Source organism: Seriola lalandi, unplaced genomic scaffold, assembly GCF_002814215.2.
Source record: "Seriola lalandi dorsalis isolate HSWRI2012SDOR001 ecotype SW California unplaced genomic scaffold, Sedor1 jcf7180002054915, whole genome shotgun sequence".
NCBI lineage: Eukaryota > Metazoa > Chordata > Actinopteri > Carangiformes > Carangidae > Seriola > Seriola lalandi.
In genome coordinates, this window is record NW_019525467.1 from 56,900 (window position 1) to 76,570 (window position 19,671).

General features: G+C 43.3%; 2 protein-coding genes across 7 annotated transcripts; both read right to left on the reverse strand.

Annotated features, from left to right (window-relative positions):
- Positions 1–270: 270 nt before the first annotated feature.
- On the reverse strand, positions 271–3,205 carry adss1 (adenylosuccinate synthase 1). Its single transcript, XM_023430959.2, has 9 exons — positions 2,893–3,205; positions 1,840–1,942; positions 1,688–1,750; positions 1,541–1,591; positions 1,347–1,413; positions 1,111–1,218; positions 944–1,025; positions 728–854; positions 271–602 (listed from the first exon to the last, which is right to left on the reverse strand). Exons 1-9 carry the CDS (start codon positions 3,079–3,081, stop codon positions 286–288), a joined length of 1,107 nt encoding a protein of 368 aa, XP_023286727.1. The 5' UTR covers positions 3,082–3,205; the 3' UTR covers positions 271–285.
- A 241-nt stretch (positions 3,206–3,446) lies between these two features.
- Positions 3,447–17,717, reverse strand: LOC111673266 (inverted formin 2). Of its 6 annotated transcripts, XM_023430980.2 has the most exons (23): positions 16,453–16,638; positions 12,907–13,317; positions 12,098–12,213; positions 11,728–11,887; positions 10,870–10,903; positions 10,456–10,597; positions 10,083–10,215; positions 9,234–9,839; positions 8,736–8,881; positions 8,553–8,614; positions 8,337–8,439; positions 8,157–8,242; positions 7,919–8,019; positions 7,743–7,813; positions 7,546–7,653; positions 7,378–7,448; positions 7,167–7,287; positions 6,880–7,044; positions 6,579–6,681; positions 6,314–6,466; positions 5,132–6,001; positions 4,781–4,834; positions 3,447–4,019 (listed from the first exon to the last, which is right to left on the reverse strand). In XM_023430980.2, exons 2-22 carry the CDS (start codon positions 13,301–13,303, stop codon positions 4,782–4,784), a joined length of 3,801 nt encoding a protein of 1,266 aa, XP_023286748.1. In that variant the 5' UTR covers positions 13,304–13,317; positions 16,453–16,638; the 3' UTR covers positions 3,447–4,019; position 4,781. The 6 variants fall into 6 exon arrangements, 5 of the variants coding, with proteins under 5 accessions (XP_023286748.1, XP_087025917.1, XP_023286749.1 ...); XR_015436133.1 differs by having other exon boundaries at positions 4,781–6,001; positions 16,453–16,639; XM_087169791.1 differs by adding an exon at positions 17,578–17,717 and having other exon boundaries at positions 3,447–6,001; positions 16,453–16,548.
- Positions 17,718–19,671: the final 1,954 nt, after the last annotated feature.

Here is a 19,671-nt window from a genome sequence, read left to right on the forward strand (position 1 = left end):
ATGGAAAGAGTTAAGTACAATAAAACATCACATTGGCTGGGAGATAAATGCCTATGTCCCTATGGTCAGTTCCTGTGACAAGTAACATAACCCCTGCACACACAGTAAATATATCCTGAACCCGGGCTCTGGCCCTAAATTTATCCCTGTGAACATGTGACCTGCACAAGAGGTAAAGAGTGTTTGAGCCCGTCTCTCACAAAATTTGACAGCTGCACTCGGCCAGCAAACACAAACCCTCCCCTCTCCTCCGCCAGCCCTGCTGTCTGTGTGTCAGCTTCATTATCACAAACAAACTGTACGTGTCAAGCTCAGTGTCAGAGAGTTACATAACAAGCCTTGTGTCTCTGCTTCCACCACCAGTGAAGCAAATAAGTCATGTGACAACATGTGGCTTGCACGCTTTAATACTCCCAGTAATTTACTCAAGTAACATCTAGCACTTACATTGAGTTGTTCTGTGGGGAACGCTCCGATTCCCACCCTCGTGGTGTAGGCCTTTGCTACACCAAACACATCACCAATATTCAGAGGAGGGATGCCGAGACCTGTGCATGCCCCGCCCACAGTGCAGTTTGATGATGTCACAAAAGGATAAGTGCCTAAAGAGAAAAAAATAATGTTATTATAGCACAGACTCCTTCCCAGATCCACAAAAGCACATGCATGTTTCGAAAAGTCACAAATAAAATTATATCCAAAACCGTTTTGTTGATGCTGACCCTACCAAAGTCAATGTCAAGCAGAGCAGCATTGGCCCCTTCAACCAGAATTTTCTTTGGAGATCCATGAAGAGCTTCGTACATGTAATAGACCCCATCTCTCACCATCGGCCGCAATCTCTCAGCGTATTCCTGCAAGAAACACGAAAGCAGAGATTTTTTTCTGTTTTGTTGTTGGAGGAACGATGACGATAAATCATCCCTCAATTATCAGTCTCTACCTTGAGTTTTTTCAGTTGGTCATCGACGTCGACCGTCAATGCTGGATACATGGACTGGTACTGGTGGACAAGGTTCTTGAATCTGGAAGACAAGAAAGTCATGACTCCTTTCACAAACCTGCATGGCATTAGTTTAACCTTATTTGCCATTTTCCTCTCATTCCTACTTGGTAGAGAAGTCCTTAAAGTCGCCCAGGAGGTCACATACACGTAGGCCAGTGCGAGATGCTTTGCTAGAATATGCAGGTCCAATGCCCTTCTTGGTTGTTCCAATGCTGTCAATATAAAACAGGGGGATTACTGATTTGTAATATTTTGTGTATTTCTTATCTTTTGGCAAAATTGTGGACGATCTGGCTCATTCTGAGCCCTCCACCGCTATCGCTGCCTTCCCTACTCTTACTTCTTTCCTTCTTGTGCTTGTCTTTCAGTTTCCTGTAAGCCATCGACAACCTGGTGGAAATCAAACACTGCAGAGAGACAGCAAACAAATCAATAAAACCCAACCTTCGCACACTTAACAGTATCTGATTTAAACAGACTGTGCATATTTGAATCAAGCAAACCTCTATAAACAAGTGCATAAACTGTACATACCAAGGTGAGCTCTGTCAGAGACAATGAGTCTCTTCTCCCAGCCTTTCAGACCTGGTCAGAGAACAGAAATCACATCTATGTGAGTGCGCACTAATCTAATGTTACATTAGTGCATTACATGTAAAGTGTATTATTTCCTTAAAATACCTTTCTTTTCATTTTTGTCGCCTTCCTCAAACAGGCCAGGTAGATGTATGACCACTCCATTACCTACAAGAGCAAAGGAAGAGTTGACAGTAGACTAAGAGTAATACTTTTATGATGTTCTCTCTATAAAGAGTAAAGATTGAAGCCTTTACCAATGAGTGATATGCTTTTGGGGTTGATGATTCCACTTGGGAGAAGGTGGAAGTCGTACTCCTTGCCATCCACTACCACCGTGTGTCCTGCGTTGTTGCCTCCCTGTAAACCAAAGCAGTGCACACACTATGACCATCTGGTACAGTCAGTGTTTTGGTGACAATATAACCAAATACAGCATGATGTTAACACCCAGGACCACCTGAGTGGATTCAGCCACATGCACATGTCTCGTCTTATTTTCGTGAGACGGTGATAAGCCACCCTCTTCCCAATTCACCAAGCTTTTCCAGCACCTATTTTAACAGACTTAGCTGGCGCTGGTGGACCCTCCACTCTAAGACCTGGCCTTCTCACGTATCAAGCCACCCTGAGAATGTGACCTCGCTCCAACCCGGTGGGTGGGGCTCTCAAGCCCCCAGAACACAGGGTGCCAGTCCTGTCAGTAGAGTAAGTACAACACAGCAACTGTTGGCAGGTTTCACTGAGTGTCCGTTCCCATGCTGGAGTGACCTCTGATTTCTGACCCGAGTGTTATGTTTCTGTTGCAAGTGGGCGGACCCTGAACTGTCTGGGGTTGTTTTTATTGTGAATTTAATGCAAATCTCAAATTAAATTTTGTGATCAGGCAGGCAAAGCAACTTTACACCAGCTTCAGAAGTTTGCATGAGAATTAACAGAGAATTCAAGCTTGCCAGTTGTACTTGTTAACACTAAAACTATCTGCAAAAAAGTATCTGCAAAACGTTTTCAAATGTGGATTGAACGACAGTTCATCTAATCCATCATTTGAATCAACGGTCAATATGGCTTATAGAAATAGTCAAAAAGGTTTCCAAGCTAATAGGGCCGCACATGCAAGTTTGTTTTCTCAAGTGTTTTCACTCTGGGCACCTGTTGCTCTCCACCAGGCCGCCACTACACTGATAGCTTCCACTGTAAAGGGTAAGAATTCATATGTAAAAAAAAGAAAAAGAAAAAGGCATTCACCATTAATCCAAGGACACGCCCCTGTGGACGCTTGGCTGAAATCGACGAATCCCAACATTTACCTGACACCTGCAGACAACGTCAGCCTCGGTCGCCAATAAGTCCACGACTTTTCCTTTGCCCTCATCTCCCCACTGCGCGCCGAGCACCACCGTCACTTTGTTCCCCACGTCGTTGCGCGATCGCTTCTGCCCGGTCGCGGCGGGTTGACTCGTGTTTTTGTGGTCTTTCGCCGACCAGGTTAGCGACATGATGGTGCTGGCTCTAGTCTGTCCGCCTCAAGAAGACTAAACCGTCTCCAAGAGTGGCATTGCCATATCTGTAACTTCATAGCCGATGATGTCAGAGCCAGACGCGCTCATGCTCATCCACACACACACACACACACACACACACACACGCGCGCAGGAGTGCGTCGCTGTGCTCGGGCTGCTTGTCTCTAAGGCTACGGAAAATACAGGCGTCACACAACAGTAACCGGGTTGCATGCGTGTAGATACACCTATTAAAAAGCCTGTTGTAACTTTCACAGTGTGTAGCCTGCACAATAAGGCTTTTCTAATTGAATTTGTTGCCCCATTACCGCCATCTGTCTGAACAGGTTGATAAGAACAACTGAACAGTAAATTTACTTTTATTAAAATTGACTTAACATTAAAAGTTACAATCCATTATATGCTGTCCTTATATTTCCTGTTAGAGATTATCTGAATAATATATAAAGAAATTAAGACATTATTCAAAGCAACTTCAATATTAGATGTGTTACATTAAATATCTTGCACCAAACACTGCATCTTCCTTTCCAAAGGTGCTGAAAGGTAAATAAAGCTTAAAACACATCCAATGCATATTACAACAATTATACAAAAAAAAAAACATACAAAGCATATTCTCTACTTTTTTGAACAGTTCTGAATCAAAAGCACTCATATACACAAAGACTACAATTCATTTACATAAAGTGACATGTTTACATCCATGCTGTGAAGGTCCCAGCCTTTTAGATGCATTACCTCTTCTTGGTCTGGAAAAACAAATCATTGCAAAAGGAAGACTTCTGCATCCTCCTGAAGGAGTCAATATTCATGTAGTCTCACAAAATAAAATACACTGTAGTCCTTCCAGTTCAGAACTCCTCTGTGAAGTTAAGATTTTCTTTTTCCTCTTGATCTCCTTTTTCGGTCACCTAGGGAAACAAAGGCTAAAATGAATGGATAGAATCAAAATATATGAAAATAAAATACTTTAATATCTTTAAAATCATTATATTTAGAGCTAGATATAAAACTCAAAGGCAGAGAAATGTATTCACACGATACTTTGGCGTGCAAACATGACTACATCTGCTTTAAATTGTTCTTTTTAGATATAAAAACATTTTTAATACATTTACAGCATATGTATCTTTCATCAAAGTCAGATTAATAAAGCACACTTCACAGGAAGCACACAAGTGTGTTGTTAAACAATTAAAAAAACAAAAAACAGGCCCAGTTGAAGATTTAGGGAATGGACAAGAAAATATGGAAGGAGAAGACACAAAAGTGACAGCTTTCATGAGATAACTCAGTCCACGATGACTTCACGATGACGTCACAAACTGCAAGGCTGCTTGAGAACAGAACACTGATGTTAACTGTACCCATTAAATGCTATATATAGTAGTATTTTTAGAGTATTTGTCCCCAGGTTGAATAGACATTAGAATCACCTTAAGACACGTGCATTAGGGCAAATACTGTTAAGATTTTTTGGCTTGACAACCACTGAGTTAAAGGGTTAAAAAAGGGAGCGAGTGTTAAAAAGCTGGACAACACAGACATATGACATCTAGATCCCAGTTAGATCAACAAATGAAGTGTTATTTGAGACAAAGTTTCGACGGTGATTGAGTTCATTAGGATGATGGTCCTGCTTACAGTTTGCCATCCCACCGATTTGACCTACCTCACTGCAACACACAGCCTTTTTTATGTTTAGTGTGTCCTTTCCCACTGTTACCTTGTGTGTCAGAGAGTCAAAACGGAAGAACAGAGCATTCAAACAAAACTGGCCATAGATTTCAGTCCATTCAGTATTAAAATCTGCAAATCAAGTGCTACACACTGCAACCATACTCTTTAATAAAATGCATGTAATCATGCAAATCCCTTTAGGAACATATACTAAAATAGCCCATATATAAAATATAAAATGCAAAATGCAGTAAAAACAAAACAAATAAGGATTTCCCTTTAAGACACGTCAAGAGGCTAGCATTCCAAACATGGTGTTTATTGAAGTTGATGAATAGATTACCTTGGTTACTCTTCTTTTTGTTTCGTTTAAAGAGGCTCTGCTGTTTCTTTGGTTCGGGCTTTAGGGATGGAGGCATTTCTTCAGATACTGATGGCAGATCCTCTGGTTCCTGTCCATCCGGGACGTCACACCCCTCAATGTCCTCACTGAGAGCGGTCACATTGCTTTTAGGGTCCGAATACTTGTGACTCACAACCTCATCTCGGGTGTGCGTTTTTGTACTAATGGATTCTCGCTCTTCTCCGCCCTTCTCTCGTCCTACAGTCTCTGTTAAATGGGTTATTTTATTACTAGTTTTACCTTTCCCATCTCCCATTATATTGCTTTCACTACTCTGTGTCACATTCGTGTCTGTCTTAGGTAAAGGACACTCCTTGATCTGAACATTCACACTAATGTCTGCTGGTTGCTCATGGTTCGGCTTCTCAGGTAGCAGGCTGGAAGTGCTGTCTAACACCGCGTCTAAAAGGTCCGAATCTGAGAGCGAGGATGGACTGAGGACGCTGGTCTCAGTTGAATCTAATGAGAAGCCGTTTGTGGTGAGAGATGGTTGCTGTTCCCCTTCAACCTGAGGCAGAGGTCGTGTCATATCTAGGGATGGGTTCTCCGGGTGTTGACCCTTCTGCAGCGACACAGGTCTTTCCAGGGGTGCCTGTGTCGTCACGGCTGGCTCCCCTGGGAATGTGTTGGGAGCTGCAGCTGGTCCGTCTGGCACGGCACTCTGCGGCGCTGGCGGAGTCCCTTCTGATGGGCTGATGAAACCGTTCACCTCGCCTGTGCTGGCCTGGTGACCCTCTGTCTGGGATTTGGTGGGAGCGGAAATGGTGGCTATTTCTGCGGCTTCTTCGTCGGCAGGCTTCACACTTGATCCTGAGGGGGAGAAGCAGATAGTAGAGGCATGGAAGGCATACATTAAGACAATTACTATTTTTGAAATGGGATGGTGTTTTTGGAGTGAGCCGGAATGCATGACAGTAAAAGGCTCTGCATGAAAACGAAGGCTAAGGTCGCTCGACAAAGCAGCAAAGCGATGGAGCCAAAATAGCAAGATGTGGTTGGTGTTAAAGCACATATAAAAACGAGCCCTAGATAAAGCAGCGAGGCTGTTTTGTGGCTCGCAGTTAAGTGGCTCAGGAGCGGAGCTGGGAACTGCGGATGGGGGCCACAGCCTCTTGTCCTTACCAGGTGGGCAGGTATCGCTACGCATTTCACTAGAAGGGAGGCTTTCCGAATCGCACCTTGGCCTGGTCTTTCTTAGGCTGAAACCTTTCCTGATATCTGCCAGGAGGTGGTCGATGATGCAGTCGTCGTTTGGCGGCAAGACGCCTTTCCTAACTGGAAAAAGAGGTGTAAAAATTCAAACCCAAACTCTATTGCTATTCAAATGTCACCTTGGTGAGGGATTTTCTACTGCAGTGAAAGAAACGAAGGTCGTTCTCTCTCTTACTTATTTTTCCATTCTCTCCCTTCTGTCTCTTGGACTCTTCCTCTGCCAGCTGCTGCTTTCTCTTCTCAGCCTTGGCCGCCTGCTCTTTTCTGGTTTTGTTTTCCTGTTATCATGAAAGAAAGGATGTCACTCACTGCCAAGTACAAAATGTACATAGCAATCTGTTTTTGTAGCATTTGGGGCAGAAATATATCAACATTTTCGAGTTTCTCACAGTATATCGATACCCATGATCCAAAGACAACAGCACCCCCATACGCAAGAGGATGGGGCGTAACAGCAACAAAGTATCTCCCCTGACCTTCAGTGCCTTGATGAAAAGTTCTCGAAAAGTCCTCATGGTTCCAAAGAGTTCCTCAAGCGACAGCTTGTTCGCATCCTCGCATAAGTAGACAGCCAGCTCACTCTTCTGCTTATCGATCTCAGTGAACCTTTCACTTAAAGCTTGACATGCCTCTCGACTTCCCTGGAACAACGAAAAACGGGGGAAAAAAAGAGGCATTTAGGATGTTGATCCAGTTGCCCAAAACATTTTCAACTTTTTTTTTTAGATTCTATTTGTAGAGAAAGCACAGATCATCATCTTACATCCAGAACTTTTGCGTATTGCTCCTTCACCTCCTCCACGGAGTTGGACACCTTCTTGGCAGTCTCATTCAGTCGTTTCAGTAAGGCACTGGCTTCTGACTGAACAGAGTCCAGATTAACTCTGAGGACAAAGTGTTAAACCTTTTGTTACATGTCTGTTAAAAAGGTCATGGAGAACATGAGCTGGAGTACACGTGAAAGGTTTCTGTACCCTGCTGCTTTTTGACAGATCTCGATATCGTCTGGCAGTGCCAACAGCTCCGGGTGGTTTGCCTCTGCCTCCTTTGGAAAATAAGCCACACAGTGGAGTAATTAAACAGGTTATTGGCTGAGACGGGGGGGGGGGGCAGTTACGGCAGCTGTGAACCAGTTTGTGTACCTCCAAGATGTGATGAAGAAGCGTTATGCGGCTCTTGTTGGCCTTGGTCTCTGTGAGCTTGAGCAGAGAGCTGATCTTGAACCCCTCTGCGTTCCCTGTGTGACTTCCCTGGAAGTAGACCGATGATTAAACATGCAAGCTCTGTCTAAATGTCAGATCGGGTAAAATATAAATGAGAGGATCTCTGCGGTTCTTACATAGTTGAGGAAATTTCCAACGTTAAGGATGAGCCTGCAGAAATTGGGCATGAGTGTGCTCACTTTGAGAGCTGCGAAAAACAGTTATTTCTGGTTAATTCTACTGGAAATGAGTCATTTATAAATACCATTTGTTATTTCAGCAAAACACAGCTGAAGACCTTTGGTTTACTTACACTGGCAGGCCTCCTCCACCAGCTTGACTTTAGGTTTGAGCATGTCCAGCACTGATGAAGTCTCCTCGCACAACAACATGCACTCAATCCTCAACTGGTAACTGCGAGCAAGAGACAAGCGAACAAGAGCAAAGTGAGCACGGAGCCAATTATGGCAGCACTGGGATATGGGATATTGAGAATATCACGTACACAGCACGCACATAATTCATCAACAAGAACTGGAGATGAAAGTTACCATGGCACAGTGAGGAGGGAGGTGTAGAAGCGGTCAACGTTTGCCAACTTGTCTTTTTCTCCTTGGAAGGACTTCAAATTTTCAATCTATGGGCACAAGACAGTGACTCAGACATGCAATGTTATTTTCAAGTGTGCATCAATTTTTATAGTTGGAGTATGCAGAGGTGTTACCACGCACCTCGTGCTTCTCTGGTAGAAGCTTTAGAAGCTGTTTTAGCACCTCTACATCAAACCTAGACCGGTCCCCGTTCTGAATCATGGCTACAAAGTCTTCATTTTTGCTGGACAGAAAATGTAAAATATTTAGTTGTAAAAGAGCCCCCCCCCAAAAAATAATATATATATATATATAAATATATAAAAACAGATGTGAAAATAATGGGTAATATCTCACCATTTGAACTGCTTTAGAAATATGTTCAAATTCAAGTTTTTCTTTGGATCAATGAATGTAATCTGTTGAAAAAAAGGGGGAGGAGGTAGAGAGGCATATTGATTATCCAGCTTTGATAATCGGGTGTGTTTGTTCTGGGCGCTACAGCTCTGAGGAGCAGTGTCGAGTGTTGACCAAGCACACCTCTTTAGGCTCCTTCTTGACAGGAGCAGCTGCCCCCTTGTCTTTGTGCTCGGTCACCGGGAGACAGAACAGCTGCTCAATACTGCTGTAGTCCGGCTCCCGAGGAGGCGGCTCTTTCTGAACCGAGGCCCACATGGAGTGACCATCTGCGTGTGTGTGGAGGAGAGAAAGTAACCTGTCATGAGCTCATGTGGTTCCGTTTTGTATCAACAACCCACCATGGCTGAAACTCAGGCTCAGGGGGATCATGCGCGACATCCACATTAAACTTAAACACCAAATTATGAACTATTGGTCTGTTGACCTTTCAGATGGAGAGCCATTTGTGTGCACATGTCCCCACTGCCGAGGTCTTTCCATAATAATGTTCTATTTAAACAAATAAAATGTCCTGAAGGGGTGAATACTGTTTTGATGGATTGATATGACAGATGGAGGGAACCAAGGGCAGATTGTAAAAATGATTCAAGCCTTCACAAGAATGTTTTATCAACTCACCAGTAACAGCACGGAGTTTCTGCCAGTTGAGCTTTTTCATCCTCAGGGTGGGACATCGGTTTCCCTTTTTGGGTGCGCTGCACCCCAGGGAGTAGCTACTCTGAGCCATTATCATGCCCGGGACAAGAGGAGGTGGAGGTGGCATGCCGGGTAAGGGAGGTGGTGGTGGGGGTCCGCCGCCCATCCCTGGTAGGAATGGCGGAGGAGGTGGAGGCGGTATGCCTGGACCGCAGGGTAGTGGTGGCGGAGGGGGAATGCCTGGTAAGGGAGGAGGAGGAGGTGGTGGTGGAGGTCCGCCAAGCCCTCCAGGTAGCGGTGGTGGTGGAGGAGGTGGCGGTGGGGGCGGACATTGGTTAGAAGGTTGGAGCAGGGGTCCAGTCATGCCAGGGGGTAGAGGAGGTGGCGGGGGTGGAGGTGGAGGAGCAGCAGCACAGAGTGGCTTCTGAGGGGATGTTGTGCCTTTGTCCGGCTTGTCTGTGTCCAGATCCGTCTGCACAGCCTTGTCCACTCCGACCACCTGCCCGTCCACTTCATGCTGACCTTCACAGCTCTTGCCTTTGGAAAACATCAGCCGCTGCATGATCTTCTCACAGGACTCCATCTGAGCTGGAGCACAAATCCAAACACACAGACACACACAGACACACACAGACACAGAGAGACACACACACACACTGATGAACCACATCTGAAACGACTTGTCTCACTAAAACAAATGCTTTCAGCCGTACTGTCACCAGCTACAAACAGCAGCCACACATTAATCACTGAGGAGGCCATTATCTAGCCATTAGCCTCTTCAGAGAGTTGACCTGTAGTGAATGTTTTGTTGCTTCAGTGCTGACTCACAGTCCTGGGCCAGCAGTATGGCTCTGTTAGCGATGGCCTCCAGAGCCAGCCAGATATCAGAGCGGCTCGGCCCCAGCACCAACAGTGTCTGCAGGATGGACAGCAGCTGGAGAGAGGCTGGAGAGCTGCTCACCTGCACACACGTGGACACACGCATTTGTGCAAATCAGGAGGGTGTGTCATGTTTACATACCCAAGTCAAATAATGAGCCAGAGCCACAAAAAGTTAATCCAGATAATAAAAAGATATTTTTCTTCATTGTGGGACATCTGTAACAAAATGTTCATTCATTCAATCTCCAATCTCTCTCTTACTGGACCATCTTAGTTCTTCACAGGAGATGATGAAGCCAGTCAGACGGTCAGTTCTCACCTTGTTGAAGAGTGTAGTGAAGACCTCCAGGTGATTACTCATGTCAATGCCCCCATACAAACGCAGCAGCTCCTCCTCATCTTCAGCCATTGCCTCTTCAAAAGCTTCACATTGAATAATCAAGTCTTCATCCTCCTGCTCCCTGCACACCACACACACACACACACACACACACACACACACACACACACACACACACACACACACACAGATCACTGATGGGGACACATCAACACATTTAAATGCCGTTTTCATTTGGGGAAAAAAAGAAAACGCAATGACAACCTTTGCACAAATTGCTGTCATTAATGGACACATTAATGACAGCAAGTCAATATTTATTTAATTTGTTACATAAAATCTGCTTTAAACATTCAGACAAAATGAAATGTGAACAACAGAAGGAAGGCTCACCTTAACTTTGGTAGAATATCAAGTAACTGAAGCCCTGCAAGACACCAATAAAACACAGATCTGAGTATGACAACACTTAATTATCAATTTTTAAGAAAGTTTATCCTAAAAAGGGTCACACATGTCTTCACAGTGGCAAATAGTTAGGTGTAAGGAATTGGCAGGAGGTCACAGGTGAGCAATCACAAAAGAGGAGTGGCCAATCAGATAGCTAATTGATCCAAGGTGGTGGGTGGTGTTTTAGTGAATGTAGGAGGGTTTATATAGCTGCGAAGATCATGAACTGTATTTGTCAAACTGTCTCAAGTGTGGCGCTCTGCAGGCAGCGTGGTCGCTCAGTGGTTAACACTTGTGCCTCATAGGGTAAAGGTGCTTGGTTCAAATCTGGGTGATACAACCAGTCCAAAGTTAATACTGTTTTTTTCCTAGTACATACTGGTTATCTGCTGTAGAAAACACAGATGGATGGATGGTTAGTGAGTTTCATTCAGACGGCATATCACCAAAGTGTGATCTAATCAGTGTAGGAGTGATGACATTTTCTTTACACTTTCAGTAGTCACTAGTTATGTTGTAAAATGCATAGGTACACAATGCTGTCTACTCTTGAGGTTTGCTTAGTTCTCCAGCATTTTGTCACAGTGATAAGGAGGCCATTAGACCTATTCTTAGACAGACCCAGTGACAGAGATATTTGTAATAGAGCTCCTGCTGATGGCCTGCTTTCCCCTCCACATTCACTTTCAGCGCAGAGGGGAGACACTGTTGTGGTGACAATTGACCACAGTGTGACCTTGCTCATGATGTGACTCCAGACTCCTGATTAATTTTGAAATGGCAGCTGAACAGAGAACTCACCGATAAACTCCTTTCTCATCTTATCTCTCTGCCTGAGGTCGTCTGTCCCGAAGATCAGGGCATTGATGACACTGAGGAGTGTGACCATGTAAGGGACGTTATCTGTCGCCTGCAATTCGTTCATGATCACACTGAAGCGATACTGCTGCATCTTCAAGCCCTGAAGGGGAAAAAAAAGGTCAGTGTAGGTAATCAACTCTGAATCATTGAGGAGGACTGTTCTGCAATGATTATAATGCTTGTACACACAACCTGCCACTAGAGGGCACTGTTACAGGCTTTATTATTTAGACTGATGATCTAAGATCATGTGTGGTAGATCCTACAGCAACCTAACTTTTCAAAAAATGACTTAAATTTCACTACTTGCCTTGTAATGGTCTAGGGCATCCAGAGCCAGGCAGTGTCCATCTGTAGAGAACATGCTGAGGGCTGCAAGTAGGTCAAACACCTGCTTCTTCACCATGGTGTTGGAAGTGTCCAAGGCTGCGGAGCGTCATGATCGCACACATCAATACAGGTAGAATACTCATATTTCCCATATCATTCTTTTAAAGCAAACCTTTCTCTATCACTCTCTCTCTCTCTCTGACCTCCCCTGTCTAGACACAAGTGGGATGCTTTGTTTCACTGCCTCAAGTCATCTTGAACTTTGCCCTCTGCAGATGTGGTGTTGTACCGGAGATAAACATGTACTGTGTGTGTGTGTGTGTGTGTGTGTGTGTGTGTGTGTGTGTGTGTGTGTTTGTTTGAGGGTGGGGAAATCCAATATTCACAACACACTGTGACACAACATTTTTAGGGCTCTCCCGAAGCAGCCCTCAATGATTCATCCCTGTATGAAAAGCTGAGCACATGACGGGGAAATTCAGCTCAGCAGAATGAGTCACCATTGAATGAAGTGACCAACTTAACATAATACTACAAATGTTAAATAATGATACATGAGAAGCAAGTGGTGCCTCAGGTCTGTAAATATATATTTTTATATTTTCTACTTTAATTAATGGGATGGTTTAAATATCTTGACCAAATTATCTACTCCACTGGAACATTTATTTTCATAGGAAAGGCTAATCTGTAATCTGATCCTAAATTAGATGAACATTTCATGCAGGAAAATGCGCAGTGTGTGACAATGTTTCACGAGATGAAAAGGCTGATGCAAGTGTAGTCAACCTTGTGAAAGCTTCCGAATGTATCCCTCGTTCTCTATAATGAAGTGGATCCCCGCTGCGGAGTTCATGACAGCCCGGACGCAATTGACGCAGGTGAGCTGCAGAAGAGCATCGGCAATGCGAGAGCACCCGCGCCCCGAGAGCCGGTCCAGGGCCTCCAGGAGCAGATCCAGCCCACTTAGCTCCAAGAACTGGACCATCCATGTCTGGTCGCTGCCTTCCAGGCGTCGCTTCAGCCCAGAGTAGTTGACTACGGTGGGAACTTGCAGCAGTCTGATGCACAGCTCTGGATCAGCACTCTCCAGGTTGGCCTCCTGCGGGGTATCGGAGTCCTGCGAGGAGCCCAGGCGATCCCTGACCGCCGCCCACTTCTTTTTCATGTCTGACTTCCCTGACATGATGGGTGGTAGGACTGTGGAGGACAGAGGGAAACAGTGTTGTTGGTGCAGATGAAAAAAGACATTTTCTAGAAACCATTATCCACAAAAAGAAATTGTGCTAGTTTTTTTTCTGCAGATGGTGTCTGTTTGCACCGATAACTAGTGGTTTTTGTCCAGCATACAGTGTCGTCATTGCTATCCATAGCACAGGAAGCACGCCATAACAACGCCTTATCAGAAAGGAAAACAGAATAGGAAGCGATAGCTCTGCAGTTTGTGGCTGAGTAAAAGATATGTCAGCAGTACAGTCATCACCAGCACTGCCAAACATTCCAACTTAATCCTGCTTGAAAGAGAAGAGAGGCTCACCGTCAGCTCATCAAAACTCTGCACAAAGCCAGACTCTGTGTTGTCTGGACTGTGTGTATCATAATTTACCACATAAATAAACGCATCTCATGCTCATTACTGGGATATAAACACTAGACAACGTGCATGTTCATAAGGCAATGTGAATACATAGAAATGACTGTAGAGAAAAAACGTTTCACAAACATCATGGCAAGATGTTTCGCATCGACATGAATGCACACATTGATCCCACAAGTGCCCTTTTTCTGGCATATCCCCAGAGCACGGCCCCCTCCTGTACCAACCTGCCTAACCCCAAAGCTTCTAAAAAATATTCCACTACTTTGTATTTAACAAGTACAAGCACATTCCCACACTCTAATAAAATCAACAGGATAAGGTTCGGACCAAAAAAGGGGAAAACTTTCTCTAAAAGGCTAAAAATACCTTCTCTCTGTACCGCAGTTGTGATATTAGGTGGTCCGGCTTAAATGAACAGTGTGAGTGCTTCCTCTGTCTCCTGTTGTTGATTTCACACTTGGCAAGGATAAGGTATACAGATGCGGCATTGAGTGATGAGCAGGAACAAACACAATGCTCTGCAGAGAGCTCGTTCAGAGAGCCACACTGGAAGGGATTACTGTATAACCTTTAGCATTCAGACGGTGTAGAGCTCTACCTTACCCTACTCTACATGTTAGGAGCTCTGTAATCTAAAAACATGGTCAGAAGCTGTTTGCAAATGGCTTGTATCTCTCTCTTTTCTAAAGGTAATTTGCAGGGAACAGAAGTAATGACTTGTGAAGAATTTGACAAATTGGACTATTAACTCAGTAGAGTGATAGTAAAACAAGACTTTTTCTTTCTCCATATTCTGGCAAATCATTCCTTAGCTCTGACTGCAGCATTTTAGTCCAGCTACCAGTGTGAGAGTGTTACCGTGGCAGCAAGCAGTCAGACAATGGGGTTTCTACAATAGGCCTTCTCAGTACTCTTCAAAGAGCTGTGTTCATTAGCCACAAAATGGATGGGGACGCTCCCTGCCCCCTTTAGGCCTGCTGAGCGTTACGGCCCACAGTCAATGAGACACATTCAGGAGTACATTGTACTGTCATGTTCAGTGTGTGCAGGGAACAAAAGTTGAGAGTTGATTCTTGTAATCTGAGGAATTTTCCCGAGGAATTAGGTTACTGTGGTTCATTGAGCACTTTCCTGCAAAGTAATAGTTATGACTAACTCTTAAAAGAAGCTGGTGTGTGTGTGTGTGTGTGTGTGTGTGTGTGTGTGTGTGTGTGTGTGTGTGTGTGTGTGTGTGTGTCATGTGAGCTGTACTCCCCATTGGACAGACAGTAACTTTTTCAGAGGGAAGGAAAGGACTTTCCTGGGACAGGAAACTTGGCACGAGATAAACATGCTGGTGTGACCACTCATGTTCCTCTTTTGAAATTTCAGTTTCATTCCTCAAGATCACGGTTTTGACCCCAAGTAGGAGGACATATTGTTCATAAACAAACATCTGGCTTACATTTCAAACATCGAAGATCAGCAGTAATAGGAAAAACAACATTTGCATTTTCCTTTGTGCACTCCTCAAATATAAGCAACTGTCATTTGCCGACCTCGTCTGCCAGAGCTCCCACATGTACCACTAATAGCAGGCTGATTCACTGCACACAGGACAAACCTACTCAGTCAGTCCTCTGGTTAAGCCGCCCACACATCAGCCCACTGCTACTGTACTGCCTCAACACTAAGGAACACGCAGGAACATCTCCACTGATTTATTTCCTCCGACACATATGCAAAGCTTATGCAGGGGAATACATGCACTTCCTCTACAAATGTGCCGTGTATGTCAGCAATAATAAAAGAGTAAATAAACTAACTGGAAATTCATTGAATCTCAGTTTACACATTTTTCAAGTCATTTTGTTTTCCTCCACCTCCTCCTCCACTGATATACCAGGTTTAACAAGAAGATATGAGATAAGGATACTTATTGTGACATTAGATTTTAACCTATGAGCACTGACTTGATAACTGTGTTGATACACCTTTAACATATGTTAACATACGAATTATATGTTCCTTGGGGATTGAGTAATTAAAAAAAAAAAAAATTCAAGCTTTATCCACACCATAAAACCCTTTACAGTACTTGCAGAATGATTATACCCACAAAGAACATCTGGTACTCATTTAACCAGTATCCTCCCCTCTCTGCTATTTAAGGGAGTAACCGACATGCCTTCAAAGTCTACAAACACATTTTGGAGTGGTCTAGTGTGGTTGTTTAGTTTCCGTTATTCCCAGACTGTCTGAGGATTTGTTCAGCAATTATTAAACTGATTTCACAAAACACAAGTGACCGCCCATATGGTCCAAACAGCCTTTAAACTGCAATCCTCAGTTCAAGTGTGTGTGTGTGTGTGTGTGTGTGTGTGTGTGTGTTTTTTTTTTTTTTTTCCATCACTGCCTTCTTCTCTTCATTCTGTCCAAAGCAAGAACAAATTACCACCTCCTTAATAGAACCACAAGACTGTGGCACCAGGATACTGTTGTCAGTTTGCCAGTCTGCATGATGTATCAGCACACTGTGAGTGAGAAGGACATGAAATAGCGACATTTAACGGTGCAACATCGTTACTTTGCGCTGCGATTCCCCCCACATATCAAGGGACGTAACTGGACGAGTGGAAGACAGGAAAAAAACAAAAAAAACAATAACGCTAATGACCATCGCATCCGCACAGGTCACATCTTAACACACTGTTGCATCGTTTAAGAACACCTATCTGCAGAGTGTGAGACCTTACCTGGTTTTATTCCATAAATATACACTTGCAGATTCGTGTCCTCTGGTGTGTTTCAGGTGCGGGAGCGCTTCGCAGTCATGGAGAAGACATTTTATTCTGTCAACGAAAGATGAAACGGGAACCTGTGAAAATTGTGGCAGGTCAAACTGCTGTATGATATCGGGATGGCACTGCTTTCAAATTGCCACGGCCCCTGAGCTTTCATTCACTTGAGAGAAACTGCCAAACGTGCAGCATACTGAGCTAAAACATCCGGTCAAACCTTTCAGAATAAAATATATGCGTACGTTTTACATTTCCAATATGGGATCAAGACAGGATTTGGCCTTCGGAGGTTTTTCCTGTTTGTTCTTTAACTGTAAATACAGCCGAAAAACAAACTGAATAGGAGGATCATGGTTGCAACTCAAAAACGAAACAATATCTAACACATAGACCAAAGTTATGAAGAAACCTGGATTTAGCTAACTTGTTAAAAAAAGAAAACAAAGTAGTTCTTATATTACCACGAGTTAAAGAACACCAGTGCCTTTAGGACTAACAACGCACTACTTAATCAAATAAACATATAAACACAAGTTCACAAGAAAAATGAAATAGCTACCGCAACAAAGCTCAAATTAGCTACAAATTAGCACAACAGAAGCTAGCTAACAATGACCTAGAATATTGCCTTAGCCACACATTAGCCTCTGACAGTACGGCTGAATTAACCAACAACGCCTGTTTAACATATTACATTACATGCATACATACATACATACTCAAAATGATTATAAATTAAGTACCAACAGAAAATGCTCCAAAAACCTGAATAGTAGGCTAAATAAAAGATGCCTGTCCACATTCACTTGGCCACATCTGACAAAACTGTAACAGTGTCAGGTAAACTGCAACTGTAGGATTTCAACAGACCTTTAAACTAAAACTGCTGGTGCAATAACTTCAATCATATTTGAGTTATCCAAATACTTTTCATGACATACATATCAAACACACACACACACACACACACACACACACACACACACACACACACACACACACACACACACACACACAGGGGTTTCAATTGTCAACATTTATTTTGAAAGCAGAACTGCCCTATTTCCGGTCTTAATGTACCTGTTGTTGTGTAGCTTGAAGCTGTTTGTGATGCTGAATTCAGCCAGTGGTTGGGCCCTCCTCCCACACTCCCCATCCCATCAGCTGGATCTGACCTCAGGCGGGCGAGTCGCTGCTGGAGGGAAAATAACTGGGTTCCCCCGATTCTCCAAGTTAGTGGAGGACTCTTGACTGTTCAAGTTTCCAGTCACAGTAACAATGCTAGTACAATGCTATCATACTCTTGAGTTAATGTGGCTTCATCAGATAACTGCAGACATAGGCTAACGTCCAGCCCTCAGGATGTGTATCCTGTAGTTCTGACTTCCTCGAAGAGCCTTCATGCTTCAACGTTTTATGCATCATGTTAGACTTTTAGTTAGAAGCCAGTGTTTCCCAGTGGAATTACACACATTACTTTTGCTTTTACTTTTAAACCCAAATTGTGCTGTCAATGTTTCAGATCAGAATTCGGGGGGTTCAGATATGATCTGGAAACAGCTAGATATAAACGTAGTCTTTCCTCTATGATTTGTTTGCATAGCTTCAGGGTTTAGAAATGTAAAATCTTACACAAAGCTCATCTGATCCACAACTTTATTCATAAAAGATGGAGATAAAGACGCATAAGCCACCTTGTAGCCCATACACACCCAACAGAGCTTTGAAAAAATAATTCACTCATTAGTTAATGTCCCTTAATGAACCAAATGTTCCAGTAACTGAAATGGCTGAAAGAATACAAAGTTCATGAAACTCATATCTGCTTTGAGCCTGTTTGCATTTCTCCATAAGGACTGTGGAGATAAGCAAGTTGGGATGAAGCGACAGGAAATGTGTGGTTATTGTGGCTTTTACTAGTTTTAGCATTTTTTGAATTTCTTTTATCAAAGTTTGACGTATGCACAAATCTTCAACACACTTTTTAATTTAGTAAATGAATCAGACAGATCGATATCTCGTTAGAGATAAGAATTTGTAGTACTGTGTTGTAGCAGCATGTGGCTTGAAGCTAGTTAGCTTGCTGGAATTTCACTGCCAAAGAACAAAGGTAGCTAAGCAGTAATTGTATTGTTGCACTGCTTTAAGTCCCCTGTGCCTAAGTGTCATCACTATGATGACCGAACTGTTTTGCGCATTTAGAGGAAAATGGAGCTTCTCTCAGGAAGACCACTGAGAATCAGCAGCATGGGTACTCAAGTAACAGCTACAAAGGATGTGCAGGCTAACAGACAATATGCAGCCTGTCACATTTAAAATCATCATTACACATGTAACTGTGTTGTTTAAACTGAGCAACGAAAGCTACTGAGCAAATATGAACTCATTATGAATAGGCCACAATCATCTAGCTGAGCTTGTTGAGCAGGATCACACACACACATCAGCTGGAATCAATCTCTTAATCGTCAAAGTCAACATTGTTGTCCCATTTCCATTTATTGTTCTAAATACTGTACATGTAAACACAACATGGGATTTTTGGCCATGATTTTAGGCAGAAACTGACCCTTATCCCACTGGTCCTGCTGCAAAACCTTCTACCACATTGGTGTCCATAGGGTGTGTCTTGTGCCAGTGTTTACAGGATTTAGTTCCACTGTGTTTGTCATAGTAATCCTGGAAGGATAGAAAGGTCATTACAAGTGACATTATGGGCTGAACAAAGCACTCTTTAGGAGGCAGATCCTCATGATGATCATTCTCAAAGAAGCTAATCTTTTTGAACAGGTGAAGGAGTTATCATATTTCCAAACTGTTAAGAAATAACGTGGCTTTTTCATATCCTTGAAATGTACTAGCTGTTCCTTGACATGTCAGAGCATGATCTAGTTTCGCCATCACTAGACAGGCTGCAGCAATTATTTTATCAAAAACAAATGAAAACTTCCATGTAATACAAGATGTTGAAATGCTTGGCTTGGCTGACTGGCTGTATACCACTGTTGTGTGGAGATAACAGCGGCGGAGAAAGATGCTCTGATCAGAATAACTGACTTTAATTTTAATTTTGATTTTTGATCCTTTCTTCAAATCAAAGCAATATTACTATAGTATTGAGCTGAAGTATTACTACTGCCTAAAATAGACCCTTCAACAGACTACACACCCCAG

What these genes read in the sequence shown, in the direction of transcription:
- LOC111673266 (XM_087169791.1), bottom strand. Translation starts at nt 13,303, where the DNA reads ATGTCAGGGAAGTCAGACATGAAAAAGAAGTGGGCGGCGGTCAGGGAT. An exon ending in GATATTCTACCAAAGTTAAG is followed by an intron (nt 10,598 to 10,869) that starts GTGAGCCTTCCT and finishes TGTGGTGTGCAG; the next exon opens with GGAGCAGGAGGATGAAGACT. An exon ending in ATCTGTCAAAAAGCAGCAGG is followed by an intron (nt 7,288 to 7,377) that starts GTACAGAAACCT and finishes CTTTGTCCTCAG; the next exon opens with AGTTAATCTGGACTCTGTTC.
- adss1 (XM_023430959.2), bottom strand. Translation starts at nt 3,081, where the DNA reads ATGTCGCTAACCTGGTCGGCGAAAGACCACAAAAACACGAGTCAACCC. An exon ending in CTCTGACAGAGCTCACCTTG is followed by an intron (nt 1,414 to 1,540) that starts GTATGTACAGTT and finishes GTCTCTCTGCAG; the next exon opens with TGTTTGATTTCCACCAGGTT. An exon ending in TTTAAGGACTTCTCTACCAA is followed by an intron (nt 1,026 to 1,110) that starts GTAGGAATGAGA and finishes CTTGTCTTCCAG; the next exon opens with ATTCAAGAACCTTGTCCACC.